The 24,306-nt window shown below is 46.2% G+C and overlaps 1 protein-coding gene across 4 annotated transcripts in view; it reads right to left on the reverse strand.

The window, feature by feature from the left end:
- The window catches only part of Farp1 (FERM, ARH/RhoGEF and pleckstrin domain protein 1), a 336,683-nt gene that overhangs the window by 103,127 nt on the left and 209,250 nt on the right, over positions 1 to 24,306 (reverse strand). For all 4 annotated transcript variants that reach the window (XM_045145776.1, XM_045145775.1, XM_045145777.1 and 1 more), the window contains exon 3: positions 7,571 to 7,675. In XM_045145776.1, coding sequence (XP_045001711.1) covers positions 7,571 to 7,675 — 105 coding nt within the window. The remainder of the gene's footprint in view (positions 1 to 7,570; positions 7,676 to 24,306) is intronic.

The raw sequence follows: 24,306 nt of genomic DNA on the forward strand, positions 1-24,306 counted from the left end.
ATTGCGTCCCAGAGATTTTGGTATGTTGTGTTCTCATTATCATTTGACTCTATAAATTTTTTGATTTCCTTTTTGATTTCTTCATTGACCCACTCATCATTTAGTAGTGTATTGTTTAGTTTCCATGATTTTGTGTATGCTCTATAGCCTTTCTTGCTACTGATTTGTAGTTTAATTCCATTGTGGTCAGATAGAATGCAAGGAATTATTTCAATTTTCCTGAATTTGTTAAGATTTGCTTTATGTCCTAATATATGGTCTATTTTAGAGAATGTTCCATGTGCTGCTGAAAAGAATGTATATTCTGCAGCCTTTGGATGAAATGTCCTGTATATATCTGTTAGGTCCATTCCTTCTATGACCTCATTTAGTCCAGATGCCTCTCTGTTTATTCTTTCCCTGGATGACCTGTCAATTGATGAGAGTGGGGTGTTAAAGTCACCCACCACCACTGTGTTTGGTGTTATCTGTGACCTTAGTTCTAATAGTGTTTGTTTGACGAATTTGGGAGCCCCCATGTTAGGTGCATATATGTTTAGGATTGTAATGTCCTCCTGTTGGAGTGTGCCCTTAATCAATATAAAGTGACCTTCCTTATCTTTCTTGACTAACGTCAGACTAAAGTCTACCCTGTCTGATATTAGGATAGCAACCCCTGCTTGTTTTCTAGGCCCATTTGCTTGAAACACCGTCTTCCAACCTTTCACCCTAAGATAATGTCTATCCTTTGTAGAAAGGTGAGTTTCTTGGAGACAACAAATTGTAGGATCCTGCTTTTTAACCCAGTCTGCAAATCTATGTCTTTTCGTTGGAGCATTGAGACCGTTGATATTAAGAGATATTATTGAAAGGTGTGTATTTATGTTTGCCATTTTTGTGTGTGTGTGTGTGTGTGTGTTACTGGTTCTACCTGTGCTCTCTTCTGTTAACTGGTATTTGAGTATAGCTTGTTTTTTCTAGGTTCCTTATATGTGTGCTTTTCCTTTTGTTCAGCATGGAAGATTCTATCAAGTATTTTCTGTAGAGCTGGTTTTGTCTTCAAATACTCCTTTAACCTGCTTTTGTCATGGAATGTCTTTATTTCTCCATCTATTTGAATGGATAACTTTGCAGGATAAAGTAACCTTGGTTGACAGTTGTTATCTTTCAGAACTTGGAATATATCACTCCAAGCCCTTCTGGCTTTAAAAGTTTGTGTTGAATAATCTGCTGTAATCCTGATGGGCTTGCTTTTGTAGGTAACTTGATTTTTCTCTCTAACTGCTTTCAATAATTTTTCTTTGGTTTGTGTGTTTGGAAGTTTGATTATAATATGGCGAGGGGAGGTTCTTTCTGTGTTTTGTCTGGCTGGGGTTCTAAAGGCTTCCTGTATCTGTATTGGCACCTCTTTCCCAATTTGGGGAAAATTTTCCTCTATGATTTTGTTGAAGATGCCTACTATGTCTCTGGAGTGGAGTTCTTCTCCTTCTACTATGCCCTGAATTCTTATATTGGATCTTTTCATAGTGTCCCGAATATCTTGAAATTCTCACTCATACTTTTCTATAAGTTTGTCTTTCTCTTTGTTGGACTGCATTAGGTCTGCCACCTGGTCTTCTAGCTTAGATATTCTGTCCTCTCCCTCATCCATCCTACTGGTGAGATTTTCTACAGAGTTTTTTATTTCATTAACTGTGTTCTTCATTGCTAGTAATTCTGACTGGTTTTTCTTTATTATTTCTATTTCCCTATTTATGTCTTGTATTGCCTTCTTTATTTCATTAAATTGGTGTCCTGCCTCTTCTTTGATTCCTTTGATTTCCTCCTTGATTTCCTCTTTGATTTCTTCCTTGATTGTTTTCATGTGTTCTTTGACCTCTTTGAACATATTTATAATTATTCTTTTGAACTCTTTCTCAGGCATTTCCTCTAACTCTTTCTCTCTGGAGGACATTTCTGATGCATTAATACTTTTAGGTGGATTTATATCATCTTGCTTTTTAGTGTTTCTTGTGTTATAATGTATATATTTTTGCATCTTGGATTAAGTTAATGCTTGGATTTTCTAGCTAGCTGTGTATTCTTAGCTGTATCAATTGATTTGATGTAATATATTTTCAGGGTAGGACCTTAAGGTATTAGGTGTGGCTCTTACGACTCTCAGAGTATCTATAAAGATGTTTTTAGGGGTTGAGATTCCCTGCTATAGGAGTATTCAAGCAGGCTGAGTGGAATAAAATACAGGTAGATTCTAAAATTTAACTAAACACTGTACACATTCAGTCAAAAACAGCCCCGAGTATGTATGCAAGAGTAGTTATTATAATGACCAGATCTTCTATCAACAAAGAGGATTAGATTTCTGGTCTGTTGAGGGATCCAAGTCAGCTTGTGACCAAGTGAGGCCCTTCCCTGGTGCAATCCCAGTTACCTTGGGTGATTTTGGTCTCAGTCAAGTTGCTGCCTGGGTCGTCGGGCTGCTGTTCTGATTTCTGGAGCTGGGCACTTGCTTTTCCTACGGGGCCAAACCGAGCCGCTGCTGCTGCCTCTGCTGCTCCCATAGCTGCCACCACCGGAGCCACCACTGCTGCTGAAGCTGCCGCTGCCGTGACCACCGCCGCTGCTCCCCCCGAAGCCGCTGCTGCGGGATCTGCCGCCGCTGCCGCTCCTGGGTCCGCTGCTGCTGGGGCCGCTGGTACTGGTGCTGGAGCCGCTGAAGTTGCTGCCGAACTCTGCTCCTGCTTGGGTCCCGCTGTCAGCCCAAGTTGGCGTGGCCGGTCCCGGGCCGCTGCTGTGTTCGCTGGAGCTGGGCTCAGGCGGTGGGGGAGGGGAGGGAGCCACGGCTGCTCTGGTTGTCTCGCTGGTCCATGTGTTCTACCTCGCGGTCTGCTCCTCCCTCCGTTGCTCGCTGCCGCTCTCCCCTCACGTTTCCCGAGTTGCGGAGAGCGCGGTGTGAGGGGAAAATCCAGCACCTGGCTTTTCCTGCAGCTCGAGCTGGTCTGGCGGTTTTCTGCTGGGCCGCGGCTGCGGCGTTTGGCCGAGCTGCCTGAGCCGCTGGAGCCACTTTTCCCGCCTGTGCGGGCTCTGGATGCTCTATAACTCTTCTACTTCTCCGCTGCCACCTCAATTTCCTATACACCTCACACTTTTTAGTAAAAGCGTGTATTTTGCTGAGTTTTTTTGGTCTTTTTCCCCCCTAGGCTGCTTTGGCGTGGTACCTACGCCGCCATCTTAACTGGAAGTCTTATTTTTATTTTTATTTACTTATTTGACAGAGAAAGGGGGGGAGAATGAATATAAGTGGGCACACCACAGCCTCCAGCCACTGCAAACTGCAGACGCTTGCGCTCCCCCTTGTGCATCTGGCTAACGTAGGTCCTGGGGAATCAAACCTGGATCCTTTGGCTTTGCAGGCAAATGCATGAACTGCTAAGCCACCTCTCTAGCCCTTATTGTTAAAAGATTTTATTTTTATTTATTTGACTGAGAAAGAGGGGGAGAGAGAGAGCCCCAGCCCCACATTTTTACTTGCATTACATTTGAGCACCCCTCCAAACACCTGTCTACTTAACCCATCATTCACAGTTGTTGGTTTTGCAGCTGTACACATTCCCAAGCAGTGTCACAGATGATAAAAATTAAAGTTTATAAACCCTTAAAAAAAAAAACAAAGGTCCTTAAGCCTAGCAAATTTAAGTTCCCATGGATGAGGGGAAGGCACTGAACATGGAGTCAGGAAGCAATTGGAACCTTTGCTCTGCTGTTAGCTAACACTAAACGCAGGCACGGGACCATTCCAGAATCTCAGTCCTCTCAAAATGACAGAGTGCCACCAATGCTGACTTCTGCTTTTGGCAAGTCAGGTCCAGCCTGACGCCCACTGAACGGCCTGGAACACAAGAGCTGTCACAAGCATGAGGCAATGCTGGCAGACACGGGCGGGCTTGTCAGAAACAACAAGATAGGGCTGGAGAGATAGATAGCTCAGCGGTTCAGGCATTTGCCTGGGAAGCAGAAGGACCCAGGTTTGATTTCCCACAACCCTCTTAAGCCAGATGCACAAGGCGGAGCATGCGTCTCGAGTTTTGTTTGCAGTGGCTAGAGGCCCTGGTGTGCCCATTCTCTCTATCTGCCCCCCACCTTGTATTTATTTTTCTCTGTCTCTTTTAAAGAAAGAACAAGATAGCATGTCTTCAGGTGTTTGGAGAACCATTATTTTGACATAAAATGAGCTTCTACGACAATATCCCATACAACAATGCTCTAGCTTCTTAACGTGGTAGAATTTGTTTTGCAGACTCTTGCTAAGGTGTGCACCTCTAATGAAGGGACACTTGTGTTCCTTCCTGCCACCTGACAGTTAGCTCCTGATGCGTGCGTGGGCAACCCAGTGAAGGAAACGAACAACTGTCAGGTGAACTGGCCTGAGATTGGCATATCTGGGCTGGTGCACTGGCTCAGAGGTTAAAGGCGCTTACTTGTAAAGCCTGGAGGCTGGGGTTCAAATCCCCCAGCACCCATGTCAAGTCAAATGCTGAAAGCGGTCCCCAGGCACATCAGGTTCACTTGTAGTGGCAGGAGGCCCTCCCTGGCACATCCATTCTCACTCTCTGTCTCTCAAATAACTAAAAATATTGAAAGATGTGGCAGATCTGAGGCCAACTGCCACACCAGAGAAAGCTAGGTTCAATTGCCAAGGACCCATGTAAGCCAGATGCACAAGATGGTGTAGGCACCTGAAGTTCTTTTGCAGCAGCTGAAGGCCCTGGTGCACCTATTCTCTCTCTCATCACCTCTTTCTCTCTCAAATAAATAAACAAATATAGGATATCTTTAAAAAAAAAATATGGGCTGGAGAGATGGCTTAGCGGTTAAGCGCTTGCCTGTGAAGCCTAAGGACCCCGGTTCGAGGCTCGGTTCCCCAGGTCCCACGTTCACCAGATGCACAAGGGGGCGCACGCGTCTGGAGTTCGTTTGCAGAGGCTGGAAGCCCTGACACGCCCATTCTCTCTCTCTCCCTCTATCTGTCTTTCTCTCTGTGTCTGTCGCTCTCAAATAAATAAATTAAAAGTAAAAAAAAAAAAATATATATATATATATATAATTACTGTATAGACCAGAAAATGACAGCACAGGCTGGGAATAGAGCTCAAATGTGGTTGTACCAAACTTGCATAGACAGCACAAGGCCTTGGGTTCAATTGCCAACACTGAAAATAAATAAATAAACAAACAAAGGCTGGGAAGATGGTTCAGTGGTAAAGTGACCCTACAGTGAGACAGGAGGCAGACCCAGGGGAATCTCCATAAGCTCACAGGCCAGCTAGCCTGGCACCCATTCTGCCAGTCTGACTGAAAACCAGCAGCTCCAGGTTCAGCAAGAGGCTTTGCAGGCAAACGCCTTAACCGCTAAGCCATCCCTCCAGCCCTGAGTTTGCAAGTTTTCAATGGTCGGACTGATTGATGAGGTGATGCTGTGCCTACGTCTCTGAACGACAGAAACCTTTGTACCACTAAGCTCACTGCAGCATCAGTTGTACTAGGAAGACAGGTGAAGGGCCGTAACACACTGTTCACAACGGGAGCTGTGGTTGAGACACGAAATGAAGGGAGCACGTGCCAGAGGGCTGCCTTGGTAGGCAGGAAGAGCACACAGTGCTATGTATGGCTTCCTCCGTGTGGGCCTGTCAATGTACATGCCTGCATTGCACACACGTGCACACTTATGGGAAACACACACAGGAGTGTGTATTAACAAGGACTGGCAATCCCAGGAGAGAGGTTGAGGACAGGTTAGAGGGAGAGTCTGCCCTATGCCTACTGTTTGAAATTGCTGATCATACTCATAAATTACTTTTTAAAAAAACTTTTTTTTTAATTTTTATTAGCATTTTCCATGATTATAAAAAAATATCCCATGGTAATCCCCTCCCTCCCCCCTCCACACTTTCCCCTTTGAAATTCCATTCACCATCATATTACCTCCCCATCTCAATCATTGTACTTACATATATACAATACCAACCTATTAAGTACCCTCCTCCCTTCCTTTCTCTTCCCTTTATGTCTCCTTTTTAACTTACTGGCCTCTGCTACTAAGTATTTTCCTTCTCACACAGAAGCCCAATCATCAGTAGCTAGGATCCACATATGAGGGAGAACATGTGGCACTTGGACTTTTTTTTGGGGGGGGGGCTTCGAGGTAGGGTCTCACTCTAGCAAAGGCTGACCTGGAATTCACTATGGAGCCTTAGGGTGGCCTCGAACTCACAGCGATCCTCCTACCTCTGCCTCCCGAGTGCTGGGATTAAAGGCATGCACCACCACACCAGGCCTTTATTTTTTTGAGGCAAGCCCAACACACTGGCCTTTTTTGTTATGGGGGACGGGGATGGGCGCACCAGGGTCTCTAGCCACCGCAACCGAACTCCAGATGCTTGTGCCACTTTGTGCGCATGTGCAACCTTGCTCATGCGTCACCTCATGTATCTGGTTTATGTGGGATCTGGGGAGTTGAATGTGGGTCCTTAGGCTTCGCAGGCAAGCACTGTAACTGCTGAGCCATCTCTCCAGCCCATAAGTTCCATTTTTTTAGTTCATCTTTTATTTACTTTTCTTTTTGGTATTTGAAAAAATATTTTATTTATTTGCGAGTGTGTGTGAGAGAGAGAGAAAGTGAGCAAACATGTGCACACATGCCAGGCCCTCTAGCCACTGCAAACCAACTCCAGACGTACACCACTTTGTGCATCTGGCTTTATGTGGGCACTGGGGAATCTAACCTGGGTCATTAGGCATTGCAGGCTAGTGTCTTAACCACTGAGCGAACGCTCCAGGCCATAAATTATATTTTATAAACATTTTATTTATATTTATTTATTTATTTGACAGAGAAAAAGAGAGAAAATATGAAAATGGGCGCACCAAGGCCTCCAGCCACTGCAAATGAACTCCAGACACATATGCCCGCCTGTGCATCTGGCTAACATGGGTCCTGGGGAATCGAACCTGGGTCCTTTGGCTTTGCCAAAGAACGTGGGTCCTGGGGAGTTGAGCCTCAAACCGGGATCCTTAGGCTTCACAGGCAAGTGCTTAACCGCTAAGCCATCTCTCCAGCCCAAAACTGTTTTCATTATATATATCTTTCAAATACTAATGAGGGTTTTCTGGGGTGTTTCTATTCTCTTGACTTCTGTATGGCCAAAGATAGTGGCACGTGGTGGTTTGAATGCAAATATATGTCTCCCCTCCCCACCCCACCCAACACACACACAGCCTGAGGTATTTTTCATTAAGCTTGCCAAGTCCTGCAGGAGGAGGTGGCACTGTGGGCACCCTGCCACAGGCACAGAGTCACTTGGAGCCCTGCCTGCTGGTGCCCGCTGTGGATGCCACTTCCTCCACCAGAGATGGTGCTTCCCCTGGGTCCCGTGAGCCCGAGCGAAACCCTTTCCTCCCATAATACGCTGCTTCTGGTCGGACATTTGTCCCAGCAACAGAAAGGTAACTAACATACAGCTACTCTCCCGCTCTCCTAGGATAAGCAGAAGGAAAAGTGGCAACATGAAGCCAGGGTGGCCACGCCTCCTACCGTGATCTTTTTGTGGTCAGGGAACTCCAAGCCAAAGTAGTCGCCTTCCACGAGGTTGAGGTGGTTGCAGACGGCATCGAGCAGGACCTTCCCTGGAGCGCGTTGCTGCAAACAGAAACAAAAGGCATTACAGCCTCTGCTGCGGGTACGTGGCCAGGCCAACAAACTTGGGCACCTCCACAGAGGAAGGGGCCCAATTCCCAAGTCTCGAGCCCCAGGCAGGGATCTGCATAGCTTGCCCATCTGCCCTGGGTGCTAGCCCAGCTACCTCTATGCCCCTCCTCCTGCTGAGCCCAGATTAACATGCCAACCTCCACCACGCCCTCCTACGCTAATCCCACATCTCCTCTTTTCTACTGCCAGACTAGAGTCAGGGTCTTGCTAGGTAGCCCAGGTGGCCTCAAACTCAGGAACCTCCTGTATCAGCCACCCGAGAGCACAGGCACGTGCCACCATACCTGGCTTCAGATAGCAACTGGGCAGGAAACAGAGTTCTCCTCTGTGCCACACAGTGTTGGGTGGTCACATGGCGTGTCTGTGACAGCTATTCAAACTACATTGAGACACCATGATCACCCAAGGTCTGTACCACGCTCACTCTTTTTTTGTTTTTTTAAATTTATTTTTTATTTATTTGAGAGCGAAACGGGTAGAGAGAGAGAGAGAGAGAATGGGTGCGCCAGGGCTTCCAGCCACTGTAAATAAACTCAAGTTGCATGCACCACATTGTGCATCTGGCTTATGTGGATCCTGGAGAATTGAACCATGATCCTTTGGCTATGTAGGCAAGCGCCTTAACCACTAAGCCATCTCTCCAGCCCCAAGGCTTATTCTTTGTGCTGGAAAGGTCTGTGGGTTTTGACCAATGCATCCACACAAGTGTGCATCCACTCCATATTTCACACAACAGTTTCACTGCACAAAATTTCACTGAACACATTTCAACCTAAATATCCTCTGTGCTCTGCCTCCTGAGCCCTCCTAATTCCTTGGCAACCACTGATGCCCCCTCGGGCTCCACAGGTCCCCTTTCCGAACTGTCATGTGACCAGGCGCATAGGCATGCACCCTTTTCCAGACCTGTCTTCTCTCAGTTATATGCACACATGGTTCTTTTGGCTTCAGGTGATTTGGTAACCCATTTCTTTTGTTTCTACGTTTAACTGCCAAATGGCATCGTGGTAGCTTTCAAGTTTTGGTTAATGATGAAGAAGTCTGCTGGAAACACACACGTGCAGCTTTATGCTTTCAACTCAAGCCCAGACCTTTCGTGGCTGGTGCCTCTGTCTCTCTCTTCCTCTTCCCCAGCCTTTATGGACCCGTGGCTTTTCCTGTCTGGGCCGCCACAGCGCCGTGTGCAAATGATCACACTGAAAGATATCCGTGCACCTACCATGCCTGACGACCAACAATCTTGCTGAGCTGAAGGAATGAAGAAATGCATCAACAGCACTATAAGCAAGTGACTCTGGATCCCAAATTAATTTGGGGGCTACATCTTCCTCTTTGCATTCCCACTGCCAGCAAAGTACTTACTGGACAGTCGGTGTCTGCTGGTCGCACACATCAACATCCCTAATGCGCCTGCATTTGCTATACGTGCAATCTATAGGAAGTCGGGAAGATGTGTGCCATCCCAACTTCTGCTCTGAAGGGCTTTAAATTGCATGCCTCGGTTTCTTTTCATTGCTCAATGATTCCTAAGGACCCACCAGCAAGATGGATCAGAAACCACCTCATAAACCAAACCCTGGGAAACAAGTGCTGCAAAGGATCACCGCTCACAGTCACGGGTTTGTTTTCGTGTGTGTGTGTGTGTGTGTGTGTGTGTGTGTGTGTGTTGCAGTGCACGCACACACATGTGGGTATGAAGGCCAGATGTCATTCCTCTCAGTTGTCATCTATCTTTTTAATACAAAAATATTTTCTTTTTGGGCTGGGGAGATGGCACGCGCATTTGGAGTTCATTTGCAGTGGCTGGAGGCCCTGGTGTGCCCATTTTCTCTCTCTCTCTCTCTCTCTCTCTCTCTGTCTGTCACTCTCAAATAAATAAAAGTAAACAAAAAATTTTAAAAATATATTTTCTATTTTTTTATTTATTTATTGGAGAGGGGGATTAGCCACTGCAAATGAACTCCAGATGCATGCACCACCATGCACATCTGGGCTCATGTGGGTATTAGGGAATCAAACCTGGGTCCTTAGGCTCTATAAACAAGTACCTTAACCACTAAGCCATCTCTCCAGCCCTCATCTATCTTTTTGAGAAAAGGTTTCTCATTGGCCTGGAGCTCACCAGTTAGGCTGGACTTGCTTGCAGGATCCTCCCGTCTCCTCCCGGGTACTGGGCTTGCAAATGCACTCTACCACACCAGGCATTTTTACGTGGGCTCTGGGAATGGAGTCCAGGTTCTCAAGCTTGCACGGTAAGCACCTTACTGACTTAGCCAACTGCCCAGCCCCCGGTCACTGGTTTTATACCTTCCCTCCCCCTTCTGGTTAGTGCAGAGCTGTTTAGGAGCGAGTTAGTAACCCAAGGGACTAAATGACTGAGAAGCGAGACAATGAGGGATGACCATTTGCCAGTCCTCACAGGGCCAGAAGGGCCAATAAAAACAATTTAATGTGATGCTCCCCATATTTATGTTTGTTTAACAAATGCCACTTTATGCTCCCCCAGGTGCCCTCATGGAAATCTGGAAGATACATTTACCTGGAGGGGGTGCAATTCCTCTGGGGATAACCTCTCATCAAGCAGTTGGCCTTGAAGGCCCAGTCCACTTGTGCAGATGGCAGTTGGCTAAGTCAGTGGGGCCATCAGTAACCCCCTCCCCACTGTCCTGCCCTCTCAAACACCTTTCCCAAACCATGCACGTTAATCTAGAGGAGGGGCTCTAGACAACAGCATGGATTACATGCCACTGATTCTATTTTCCGACACCGGGGCAGAATAACCTGCCCTCGTTCATTGAGACAGCCCACCCCCACCTAGGCTGACATACAGGTATACAATGACCTGATCCTGAGTTCCCATTTCCACACCACCACTGGGAGGCTATACGGTTAGGTTACCTACAGCCAATTACCTGGAACCAAATATTGCTGTAGTAACCCTAGAAAAATCTGGAAATGTGTGCTAGACTTATTAAAAAAAAAAAAAAAAAGCCCAGGGAATGAGAAGTTATGGAAAAATTCCTATAAGATGTTTTTAAAAGAGAAGGCCCAATTCCAGTTTCATAATCCTGGGCCTTGTCTGTGACAAAAAGAAAGAAAGAAAAAAAAGCCGCTAATTATCTGCCCAGCTGGAAGGCTCTCACATTTCCTTAAGAATTCCTGGAACTAAGGGATTTGATAACTCCATCTAGATGCATGGAGCATGAGAAGACTACACTAAATCAGCAGGAAAAAACATCAATATACAATGACTGTCTTTATACAGACAGGGCGTTAGACCAGCACATTGCTGACGGGGGGAAGCATGTCCAGCATCTCATGGTCTTAACACCAGGCTGTGTGGAGCCCACAGCTTTACCTGGGCCTTGCAAATACCACTTCCATTCTGTCGCAGAGGCGCACCGGAAAAGGACGAGCTGCAAACAGATGCTTGTAATCTAGTTAAAGAAGTGATAAATCGAGTCTTGAGTCTTAAAACAGTTGCTTAGAAATTATTATTTTGTACAAATGTTAATAGAAAATGCCATTTTCCATCATGGAAAATTTTCTGACATAAGAGACATCAACTTAGAGTTTGATAGCGTTACAACTCCTATGATTGCTCCATAGGATAGATGGACAGACATAGAAAGATCTAGATCTGTAGGAGACAGGTTATAGAGCATTAGGTGAACGCTGGCTATGTTCAAGGAAGTCAGGAAACCAGGTAAAGAGAACTGATAAGTGTTTTCTAAGCACTTAAATGTACCTGCTATGGGACTCTAGAATTGTCTGTGAACTCACCATTAACATCCTAATGCCTTTCAGGCTGCTATAGGCCAAAATGACTCCATACAGCATGACACAGTCAGCCCAGGAGCTTCCTGTCTGTGCCTTGCTGGCTCTGGGATTACAAGCAAGTGTTGCTATGGCTGCATTTTTAGGTGGGTTTTGAGGACCTCAAGCAGTCTCAGGTAGTTATGCTTGGAAGGCAAACACTCTACCGATGGAGCTGGTTCCTAGGTCCCCACGTCTACTTTTTAAACTAAGTTTTTTAAACTATATATTTTATTTATTTTATTTATTTGCAAGCAGAGAGACATAGAGGAGAGAAGAGAGACAGACAGAGAGGCCTCCAGCCACTGCAAACGAACTCCAGACACACGTCCCCCTTGTGCATCTGGCTTACGTGGGTCCTGGGGAATCGAACCTGGGTCCTTTGGCTCACAGGCAAACCACCTTAACCACTAAGCCTTCTCTCCAGCCCCCTACATCCACTTTTTAAAATAAATTACTTATTTGCAAGGGGAGAGAGAGAGAGAGGAAAGAAGCAGAGATAATGGGCATATCAGAGCCCCCAGCTGCTGCCAAATGGACTCCAGATACATGCGCCACTTTTTGCACCTGCCTTTTTGTGGGCACTGGGGAACTGAATTCCAGTGGTTAGGCTTTGCAGGCAAATACCTTAACCACTGAGCATTCTCTCCAGCCCCACATCCACTTTACTTACTTATTTTTAATTTTTTTTTTTTTATTATTTTTGGTTTTCCAAGGTAGGGTCTCATTCTAGCTCAGGCTGACCTGGAATTCACTATGGAGTCTCAGGGTAGCCTTGAACTCATGCAATCCTCCTACCTCTGCCTCCTGAGTGCTGAGATTAAAGGCGTGCACCACCATGCCCGGTTTATTTATTTACTTTTATTTATTTATTTATATTCTGTGTGTAAAACGTGGGCTCATGTCCTGTGGCGTCTGTGAAGCATGATTTCAGGAGTTGGGCCTCACCTACCACCTTGTTTGAGGCAGGGTCTCCAGGTCACGGCTGGGCTGCCATGCCCAGTAGCCACCAGAAATTCGGCTTCTGCCTTCCTCCTCTGGGTGCGGGGTTACAGCTGCTCCCCTACTGCCTGGCTTTCACACAGTTTCTGGTTTTCTGAACTCAGGTACCCATGCTTGTATGGCAAGCTCTGTGTCAACTGAGCCATCCCCCCGACCCCCACATCCACTTATTTATTTATTTATTTTTTGGTGGTAGGTCTCCCTCTAGCCCAGGCTGACTACATAGTCTCATGGTGATCCTCCTGCCTCTGCCTTTCAAGTGCTGGAATTAAAGGCACCACACCAGACTCACATTCACGTTAAAAAATATATAATTTGGGCTGGAGAGATGGCTTAGCGGTTAAGCGCTTGCCTGTGAAGCCTAAGGACCCCGGTTCGAGGCTCGGTTCCCCAGGTCCCTTGTTAGCCAGATGCACAAGGGGGCGCACGCGTCTGGAGTTCGTTTGCAGAGGCTAGAAGCCCTGGCGTGCCCATTCTCTCTCTCTCCCTCTATCTGTCTTTCTCTCTGTGTCTGTTGCTCTCAAATAAATAAAAAATTGAAAATATATATATAATTTATTCATTGGACAGAGATATATAAAGCGAAACACAGAGATAGAAGAGGCATACCAGGGCCTCTGGCCACTGCAAACAGACTCCAGACGCATGTGCCCCCTTGTGCATCTGGCTTACCTGGGTTCTGGGGTGTCAATCCTGGGTCCTTTGGCTTTGCAGGCAAGCTCCTAGGCCCTCTAAGAACCTGAGCTGGGCCGAGCCTGCTCTCTAGCAGTCTTAATATAATCTTCTAGAAGTGTCTTCATGAGAGGTCAAACGGTAACTAATCGTGTTTTATTCTGGAGAACAAACTGGCGATTAATGAAACTGCATAATCAAATTTCCATGGCGTTTTTCTTATTGGTGAAATTAATGAAGCTCCGTGAAGTGAATGGGTTTTAAATCTACTGCACAGCCAAGCAGGCTGACTCCAAGCTGCATCCCTGCTGCCTTCTCCATTTTGAATCGGCCTTTCACCGAGCCCTATAAAAATCACATTAATGGGGAATTTACATTCTTGGGACACAAACCGTGCATAGCAAGGGCTGTGCACATTCACACAGAAGTTGCCTTAGTTTATTGAGCCCTTAAACTGCTCCTGTGCCTGCGAGCTCTTTTCTTTAAACATATGTGCGTGTGTGTGTGCGTGTGTTTCAAGGTAGGATCTACTTTAACTCAGGTTGACCTAGAATTTACTCTGTAGTCTCAGGCTGTTAGAACTCAGGGTGATCCTCTAATCCCTGCCTTTTGAGTGCTGGGATCAAAGGCATGTGTCACCCAGCATTCAGGTTTATGCAAGAATCTGTTTTGTTTTGTTTTAATCCTGTCACTTGTGCATAATCCCAGCACTCAGGAGGCAGAGCTAGGAAGATCTGTGAGTTCCAGGCCAGCCTCAAAGTACAGAGTGAGGTTCAGGTCAGCCTGGGCTAGACTGAAACCCTACCTCATAAACAAGAAGAATCTTTCTTTTTTCTTTTTGGAAAGACTAAAGGCATAATTCTTCTGTAGTGCGGATACATCCTTCCCCTTCTGCCCCTACCTCAACAAGCTGACTAAATAAATCTGTTTCCTGATAAGATGCCAGAAATGATCAGCCAGACGGAAATCTAAGAAGGTAACTGCCCACGTTTACAAAATTTCCACCTGCTTAGGTTTCAGATCGCCATTTCCACAAGTGTATTTTTCTGTCTGGGGATTAGAGTAACCATGACAACCAGGGCACAGGCTCACCTAGCAGAAGGGCCTTGTCCCTTCAGCACATCGTACTATGGCAAGTTTTGGCCAGGTCAACAGAACTATTAATAAACACAGTGGTGGCTGGGGAGAGGGCTTAGAGGTTAAGGCGCTTGCCGGCAAAGCAAAGGACCCCAGTTCGAATCCCCAGGTCCCACGTAAGCCCGATGCACAAGGTGGTCGCATGTGTCTGGAATTTGTTTGCAGTGGCTGGAGGCCCTGGTGTGCCCATATTCTCTCTCTCAAATAAATAAAATATATTCAAAAAAAAAATAAACAGTGCCATGATGATGCTTTAAGTGAATGCAGTCACGTGTAAACACTATATGTGCAGAGAGAATGAGTGATTTTTGTCAAATCACTGATGTAGACAAATAATCAACTAATAAGGATACATGGTGGGTTGCTACATTATAAGTACTAACAGAAAGTCACAGAAGGCCAGAGAACACAGCAACTGGCTCTTCCTTTGTGGTGGAGTGCTTGGAGAAGGAAGGAAGTCCATCGGGGGCTAGGGACATGGCTCACTGGCTAAGGTGCTTACTGCATAAGCATGAGGCTCTGAGTTCAACCTCCACCATTCATGTTAACAACAACAACAACAAAGTCAGTGTAGCTAATCAGGGCACATGCATCCACACATGCATGCATATACTACAAACACACCAAGCAATGAATGAATGAATGAATGAATGAATTAAAAGAAGACCATCCAATGGGTCTTGATGGATGGGGGGGGCACAGCTACAAGCCAACAGTAACTGGGGATCGTGGCCACCACTGGAAGTTGGAGGTCAGGAAGGACTCTGGTCAGTGTCTTGGAGGTCACTGCCCTGGTGACACCTTGCTTGGGACACGTAGCCTGATGATGGTATGCTACCCAGTATGTTTTATAACAGCAGCTCAGGGAAAATGACACACGCACTCCAAAGCGACCTGCTCCTGGTCTCAGCAACATGTGGGCAGAAAGAGCAGTCACTCAGCATGGTCCCTTTTGCAGGGAGAAGTTACAAGGAAATGACACCTGAGTGAGAAGACTGGGGATAATTTAAAATTCTGGCCTTCAAAAGCACTTTTCTATGAAACCTAAGAACTCAGGTTCAATTCTCCAATACCCACATAAGCCAGATGCACATGTGGCTAGAGGTCCTGGTACACCCATTCCTCTTGATCTACCTGCATCCTTCTTTCTTTCTAATATTAAAAAAAGTCCTATACCTCAATATTCAAATATAGCCAGCAAATAGGAGGAAATAATTCATTTTTGCTAAAAGACCTCCCCCCCTTTTTTTTACTAATGTTATTCCAGTTATGAACCTTGTTCTGTCAAGTTATTATGTATAAAATTATCTCTCTTTTTTAAAGGTTTCTTTTTTTAATATTTTTAATTTTCATTTATTTATTTGACAGTGACAGAGAAAGAGAGAGAGAGAGACAGAGAAAGAGAGAGAATGGGCACACCAGGGCCTCCAGCCACTACAAATGAACTCCAGATACATGTGCCCCCCTTGTGCATCTGGCTAATGTGGGTCCTGGGGAAATTGAGCCTCGAACCAGGGACCTTAGGCTTCACAGAGAAGCGCTTAAATGCTAAGCCATCTCTCCAGCCCTAAAGGTTTCTTTATTAAAAAAAAAAAAAAAAAAAAATCTATTTGCGAGAGAGAGAATGAATGAGAATTGGTTAGGATCTCAGTCATTGCAATCAAACTCCAGACACTTGCGCCACCTCGTGGACATGTGCAACCTTACGCTTGCCACACCTTTGTGTGTCTGGCTTACGTGGGATGTAGAGGGCCGAACATGTGTCCTTAGGCTTCACAGGCAAGTGCCTTAACTGCTAAACCATCTCTCCAGCCCCTAAAATCATCTCTTTTGAGGGCCTTATTGCCCACCGTAGAAGGGGATGCAAAGCTTGACGTCACACCAGGTCCCGGCATGGCTATGCCCTCAGGATATTGGTTATTTCAGCTGGTCTCTTCCTACTCACTTGTTCCCGCATGCCCAGAGTACAGTCAACAACTGCCAGGGAAGTGTGCTCCAAGTACACAATACGGAAATTGCACAAGGGCGCCCCTGTCTATCCTGGAAAGATGAACACACGGCCTCTGCCAGCCTGGGCTCTGCGTAAACAAGGAACAAAGCACGTGGTTAAACACAGCAAAGTGAGCGCGCACAGCTCACCTTGTCTGCAGACACTTTGCTAAAGGATGCAAAAAAGAATACATTTCTAGAGAGAGAAGACAAAAGGAGAAAGCAGGCGAAAGGCCTCAGAATTCTGGAAGATGACAGAAAAGTAAGCTAAAACTCTGTTTGTAGAAGACAGGAGAAAATTTGCAGTAAGAAATTACCAAATTATGCAGGAGACTGGAAACAAGAAATAACCGGTACTCCTGAAAACGCAGGGTATAGTTAATAAATAAATAAATAACCTAATTCCACAAATTTTTATGAACATTTATCTTCAGGTACCTAGGAGCTTATAACATGAAATAGCAAGAATAAACATTTGATTAACATGAAATGACTCTCACAACTAAAAAATGGTGTGGAGGAAAAAAGAATTTCACTGGTGAACCTGAGGATGGCCAGAGGACAGACAGAATCACAGGGCAGGGCTCAGTTCAAGACCTCTAAAATCTGAACGTGAAGTCGGGCGAGGTGGCACATGCCTTTAATCCCAGCACTTGGGAGGCAGAGGTAGGTGGATCGCTGTGAGTTCGAGGCCACCTTGAGATGACATAGTGAATTCCAGGTCAGCCTGGGCTAGAATGAGATCCTACCTCAAAAACACAAAACAACAACAACAAAAAAATCTGAACGTGGATTCTACATGGAAAGATACAAAATGAGATGGGCGTGGTGGGGCACCTGCATCACAGATGTGTGGAAAAAACGTGCCCTGGGTAGACCAGCGCCAGGCACTATGTACTTTAGGGCTCCATTATCCCATGGAACCATCTTCACAGACGCCAGTCCACAATGGACAGTGCTGGGCAGCACATGGCTATCTTGTAGAAGCCCAAACAGGGTTTTCCTGAATTTTCCATTTTTTTTTCAATTAAAAAAATTATATTTGTTGAGAGAGAAAGAGAGAGAGAATGAGCAGACCAGGACCTCCAAATGAACTCCAGACACATGTGCCACCTTGGGCATCTGGCTTACGTGGGTCCTGGGGAATCGAACCTGGGTCCTTTGGCTTTGCAGGCGAGTGTCTTAACTGCAAAGCCATCTCTCCAGCCCTGAAATTTTCATTTTATGGGACATCAGCACTGATGCCTGGGTAAAGACTTGAAATCAGGTGCAGTTGCCCTGTGGACTCACACAGGAAGCAGAGGGGACCCATGTATCCTATCTGGGTACCTACACCTCATCTATGCAGTACCCCCGATTATTCCAACCTGGAGACAACACTGTGCCCAAGGGTACATTCAGTGAGGCAAGCTACTCTTTCTGTGACGGGGCACAGTGAAGGAATTCCTCTACACGGCTACAGCGAGGGTGAAATGACTTGGAACACTGAGCTCCTCAGGCAGCACTTGGGAGAGGACAGGCTGTACCTGGGGTTAGCCGTGATGATGGAGGAGGAGGAGGAGGAGGAGGAAGAAAACAGCTCAAGGCTCAATAGTTGTGTAGATGGTACCCTGGACAGGAAATGGTGCGATCACAGGAATTAAAACTTTACACCCAAACTCCAGAGAGCAGAACAAGGCTTTCATTCTGGGCAAATGCAGCTAAATGTTTAAGCCTGCCCACTGGGCTGCCCACGAACGCCAAGAACCTTCCTCCTCCAGGAGGCTCTAGGGCAGCCTCCCAGCCCGCACAGACACACTGCCACCTTGTTCCCGCTCAGCACTGAGCCTCGGCCTTCAGAGCGCTCATTAAACAAGCTTCGGGTTGGGTTTCGGAGAGTCCAGGAGTCCAGGACACGAGAGAATGGGCCCTTTCAGTGCACCACAATGCAATGATGCGGCGACCAGTGTCCTCAGCACAGAACTTCCTTCTTGCATTCCAGGACACAGGCGTGCGCGTCTCCCTCCTTCTCTCCCTCACTCTCTCTGTAGGTTGGGATATTTCTATTGCTTTCTTGCAAACCTGTTAGGAAGTGAGCAAAAGTAGAAGGGAAAGAGACATACACACACCCATGCATGAGAGAGACAGAGAGAGAGAGAGAGAGAGAGAACTCAATCCTTGCAGGGTTGGGTTCATCTGACCTTGATCTAGGTGGCTCATTGCCCCCCCCTCAACTGCATTTAAAAGCAGAAGAGTAAGAAATCCTCAAATTTATCACCATAAGGGGAGATGGCTCAGCACTTAAAGCTTGCAAAGCTTGCTGGCCTGGGTTCAATTCCCAGGTGCCCATGTCAAACCAGATGCACAAAGTGGAGTTTGTATCTGGAGTTCCCTTGCAGTGGCAAGAGGTCCTGGCACACCCACACACTCTTAACTTTTTCCCTACCCTTTCTTTTTTTTAAATACACTTTATTGTTTTTTTAAAAAATGTTTATTTAAGAAAGTGAGAAAGACAAAATCAACACGCCAGGGCCTCTAGCCACTGCAAACGACTCCAGACGCATGGGCCCCCTTGTGCATCTGGCTAACGTGGGTCCTGAGGAATTGAACTGGGGTCCTTAAGCTTCTCAGGCAAATGCCTTAGCCACTAAGCCATTTCCCCAGACTGCCTGCCTGCCTGCCTGCCTGCTTTCTTTCTTTCTTTCTTTCTTTCTTTCTTTCTTTCTTTCTTTCTTTCTTTCTTTCTTTCTTTCTTTCTTTCTTTCTTCCTTCCTTCCTTCCTTCCTTCCTTCCTTCCTTCCTTCCTTCCTTCCTTTCCCTTCCCTTCCCTTCCCTTTCCCCTTCCTTCCTTCCTTCCTTCCTTCCTTCCTTCCTTCCTTCCTTTCTTCCCCTTCCCTCTCTTTCTTTCTTCCTTTCTTTCCTTCTTTCTTCCTTTCTTTCTTTCCTTCTTTCTTTCTTTCTTTCTTTCCTTCTTTCTTTCCTTCTTTCCTTCTTTCTTTCTTTCCTTTCTTTCTCTTCTTTCCTTCTTTCTTCTTCTTTCTTCTTTCTTTCCTTCTTTCTTTCTTCCTTTCTTTCCTTCTTTCTTCCTTTCTTTCTTTCCTTCTTTCTTTCTTTCTTTCCTTCTTTCTTTCTTTCCTTCTTTCCTTCTTTCCTTCTTTCTTTCTTTCTTTCTTTCTTTCCTTCTTTCCTTCTTTCCTTCCTTCTTTCCTTCTTTCTTTCCTTCTTTCTTTCTTTCTTTCTTTCTTTCTTTCTTTCTTTCTTTCTTTCTTTCTTTTTCCTTCCTTCCTTCCTTCCTTCCTTCCTTCCTTCCTTCCTTCCTTCCTTCTTTCTTTCTTTCTTTCTTTCTTTCTTTTTTGGTTTTTCAAGGTAGGATCTCACTCTAGCCCAAGCTGACCTGGAATTCACTATGTAGTCTCAGGATGGCCTCAAATTCACAGTGATCCTCCTACCTCTGCTTCCCGAGTGCTGGGATTAAAGGTGTGCACCACCACACCTGGCCTCTTTCATTTTTTTAAAATTATTTTTATTTATTTGTAAGTAGAGAGGGAGAGAAGACAGAAAAAATGGGCACACCAGGGCCTCCAGCTGTTGAAAACAAAACTCCAGACGCACATATATGCCACTTTGTGCATATGGCTTTACGTGGCTACTGGGGAACTGAACCCCAGTCTTTAGGATTTGCAAAGCAAGTGCCTTAACTGCTAAGCCATCTCTCCAGCCCTCTCTTATTTTTTTTTAAACTAAAATTTATCTTGGTAAAGATACCTTGACGACACTCTTGGACTTCACCTAGTAGGCAGGGGACAAAACAGCACACAGCATGAATAAGATCAGGATAAACCAGGTGACAGCCGCACAAGGCAGGGGGACACCACTTCTACCCACAGGACATCATCGCCTGCCTTCCTCCCCAAGTCTATCTTGTCTGGGGCTTTTCTCCTCTAGCCCAGGGGCCTAACTGAGCCAGAAATTGCCTTCCACCCACAGACAACACGGCTCTTCTGGGAAAACCACCTGAAATCACACACGCGGCCTGCGACACAATTGCTCAGAGGAAAGATGCACATTGTCTATTGACTGAGCCTAGCTTCGTGTTTGAATGGAGAGGTGAGGATCCTGCGGGCCCAAGCCAGAGTGAAACATCTGTGGATCTGGAGTCTCCCCTTTGCTCACGCACTGCTGACTGAGGTTTCCCCAACTAATCTAATCTCTAATCTCCACCGATCTCTAAGGATGTTGATGTAATGAGAGCTTTTCCCATTCACAGGTGCTTTCTACGGAAAATATTTTAATATATTTTCAACTAGGCGTCAAGGAAAATGGAAACATTTCCTCAAACCCAACAACTTTAATTTTTTTTTAATGGCAAAGGCCTTTAAATTAAAAATAGATTAGTCACACACCTGTAACTCTAGTATTCAGTCCTGGGAGGCCAGTTTAGGCTACATAGCAAGATCTTGTCTCAAACGAAACAAGCAAAACCACAACTCTAAGGCAAACCTAAGTGAAAGGACACAGGATGTAGTTCCGAGGTCAAGGGCATGCCCAGACGCACAAGGCCCCGGGTTCGATTCGCCAGCACTGTAAAAACTGAAAGCACAGCTTTCAGGATCCTTTAGGAATTCTTGGCTCCAGTGTCTCCAGCTAACCCTCCAAATGAGTCCTGCTTTCATTATTTTATTTTCGAGGCAGACTCTGTAGCACAGGCTGGCTTTGAACTACCTCAGTCTCCCAAGTACTGGGATTATACACGTGAGCCACTACAAGCCCTCTAAAATGCCTAAGTGTGTGTGTGTGTGTGTGTGTGTGTGTGTGTGTGTGTGTGTGTGTGTGTGTTGCTAAGATCTGAACCCAGAGCCCCCCAGATACCAAGACCCTGCCCTACCTCCAAGTTACCCTGCTGGTCCTCACACTGAAACATGATGACCGCAGTTGCAGAGTGGGCGATGGGGGGCCGCTCAAAGGACTCGGTTGTTCCGAGGTGTCGGTGGCTTTCTGGAGACAGCAGGTGGTCATAATGGCATATACTCAGCTGCCCCTCTGCTTCTCACGTTATGATGCACCACAAGGCCTTTCCCCAGATGCCAAGTGGACACGAAAACCATGCTCCACGGACTTCCCAGCCTCCAGGACTGTGTGCCAAAATAAACGTCTCCCTTTAAGTTACTTGGTCTCCAGCATTCTATTGTACCAAAGGTAAATGCAATGTCACTTCTCTTTTCTCTCATGTCCCTTCTCAGATTCCACAGCCCCTTTCACTATTATTATTCCTTGACAATGCTCTCAGCACATCTCGTGTGCTTCTCCACCGCTGTCTCCCTCTGCTAGGATGAGCAGGTCCTTGTTTGCTTTGAGTCTAGAACAGCGTGATGCAGACTGGGTTCTAGTGAGGATCCACGGGATGGATAAACGAGCCACGTTACCGTGATAACTCCCATGGAGGAGCCATCAGGCACAGCTTTTAACAATAACAACTTGACAGCAGGCCCCAAATTCTAAAGGCAGAGAATATATATATTTTTTTATTTCCAAAAACCATTCCTCCAAGAGCTTCCACCTTCCAAAGGCCCTAAATGCATACCATGAATAAAAGGCCCACCCCAGGCACAAGCTGAATAAAAAAAAAAAAAAAAAAAAAAAAATCAAGCATAGTTTTCTGTTTCTACTTGCTGCCTTGGGGCTCACGGTCCAGTCCCAGGCCCTGCCCATGCTAGGCAAACATTCCAGGCTCGGTTACAACCCCAGTCCTCAGGATGGCATGCAACTGGTAAGCAAGCAGGTTAAACCACACAACAGCTGAACGAGCCATGTGACAGTCACACAGAGTCAACACCTACAGAAAGACCCCCCTTGCAGGGACAGCACGGTCACATCCCAGTGAGTGGCCCCCACAGGTGGCTCTCAGAGTAGACCAAATTTGCGAATGCACTGCTGTGCTGGCTCTCTGTCGCTAGGGCTCCTGGATGGGCAGTTCCCTTGTCCACTTGGTCGCTCTTGGGTGACTGTTCTCTTCAACACGTAGCGAGGAGACAGCCAGAAGGGATTGGCACATTCACTGTTAACTCACAGAGCTCACCTCCGAGCCTAAACCTCCTGCTCTTAGGTGAACTCTGCAGTGGACATCCAGCCACCGTCACCTTAAGGACAATTCACCAGTCACTGGTCATGGTCACAGGCACACTGAGGGCAAATTGAAGACACAAGAGAAAAACCACGACACCAAATTATATATCTCATGTGAAATCCCACCCAAACAAACTAAATTTAGCCATGTAAGCCACCAACAGTGACCCAACCACAAATTTTCTAGAAAGGTCTAGAAACATACGGGTGCTTCTGAGAAAACCAACCCAGAGTGGGGGTGACATGCAGCAAGGAATGGCACGACGAAAACCCAGTGTGTCCCCTTCCCTAGAGTCAGGCCACCCTGAGAGACAGTAGCCCACCGATACTGGGGCTCACCAAATGTACTGGGGCCAAACGTATAAGCGATACCATGGGTGCTTGTGGTGGTTTGATTGTCAAGGTCCCCCCACAGCCTCAGGAATGTTTCATTCAGCTTGCTACTTATGTCTCCAGCAGGCAGAGCCCTGTTGGGGGAGATGTGTCACTGGGTGTGGGGGGGGGGGGACACGTGGATCTTGCAACCTGTGTTCCCAGTCAGCTCGAGCTGCCTGTTGGCTGTCTCTCTGCTATGGCTGTATGATGAAGCAAGCCACCTTATTCCAACATGACAAAGCTTCCCTTGGAATCTGCAGGCCTGGAACAAACAAACCCTTTCCTCCCATCAGCTGCTTTTCTGGGCAGGTATTTGTCCTGACAATCAGGAGGTAATGGCAACAGTGCTCAAAATAAATAAAGAAAATTACGACAAACAAATTTAAAAAGCCAAGTGACAATGCTTTTGAAACAAATATTCAATCGTCTGTTGAAATGTCAACATGCCTTCAAAGAAAGAAACAAGAATTCACGAGTTGGCCCAGAAACTAGACAGCTAAGACTGGACCGCAATGACACAGGCAGCAAAGGGATCTATTTCTGAAAGCTTAGGTCGGCATTCCCATTGCTTGTTTACCATGCAAGATGACTTCAACATTATTTTCAACAGTGATGCCAAAAGTAGTTAATGCAAGCTACACATAGTCGGGGCTACCGTAGTTTACAAAAAGCACTGTGAAAAATCACACATAATAAAACCACATGTATCTCCTTATTAAAGGAATGATGTGTACAAAAGGCAGGAAGGAAAGAAACCTCAGAATCAAGCGGGTCTGTAAGGGAACAGCAGGGGTGCTGGGGAAATGGCTCCATGGGTAAAAGGGCTTATAACCATGAGGACCTGAGTTCGAATCCCTATGTAACCATGTTAAAGCTTGGTGTGTTGGCAGGCTTATGGTAACAGAGACAGGGAAGTGGAGACAGGAGAAATCCTAGAGCTTGCTGGCTGGCTGGCCAATTTGGTGAGCTATAGATGTAGTGAAAGACTTTGTCTCAAAAAATAAGAGGGCTATGGGCTGAAGAGATGGCTTAGCAGTTAAGGCACATGACTACAAAGCCTAAAGGCCTAGGTTCAATTCTCCAGGTCCCATGTAAGCCAGATGCACATGGTGGCACATGCACCTGGAGTTCATTTGCAGCAGCTAGAGGCCCTGGCGTGCCCATTCTCTCTCCCCCCTGCCCCGTCTCAAATAAATAAAAATAAATCTTTAAAAAAAAATAAGAGGGCTAGAGATATGGCTCAGTGGTTAAGGCACTTGCCTGCAAAGCCAAAGGACCCAGATTCAATTCCTCAGGACCCACACAAATCAGGTGTGCAGGGTGGCACGTGCATCTGGAGTTCATTTGTAGCAGCTGGAGGCCCTGGGCACCCATTCTCTCTCTCTCTCTCTCTCTCTCTCTCTCTCTCTCTCTCTCTCTCTCTCCCTCCCTCCCTCCCTCCCTCCCTCCCTCTCTGTCTCTTTCCCTCT

This window comes from Jaculus jaculus, chromosome 3, assembly GCF_020740685.1.
Source record: "Jaculus jaculus isolate mJacJac1 chromosome 3, mJacJac1.mat.Y.cur, whole genome shotgun sequence".
Lineage (NCBI taxonomy): Eukaryota > Metazoa > Chordata > Mammalia > Rodentia > Dipodidae > Jaculus > Jaculus jaculus.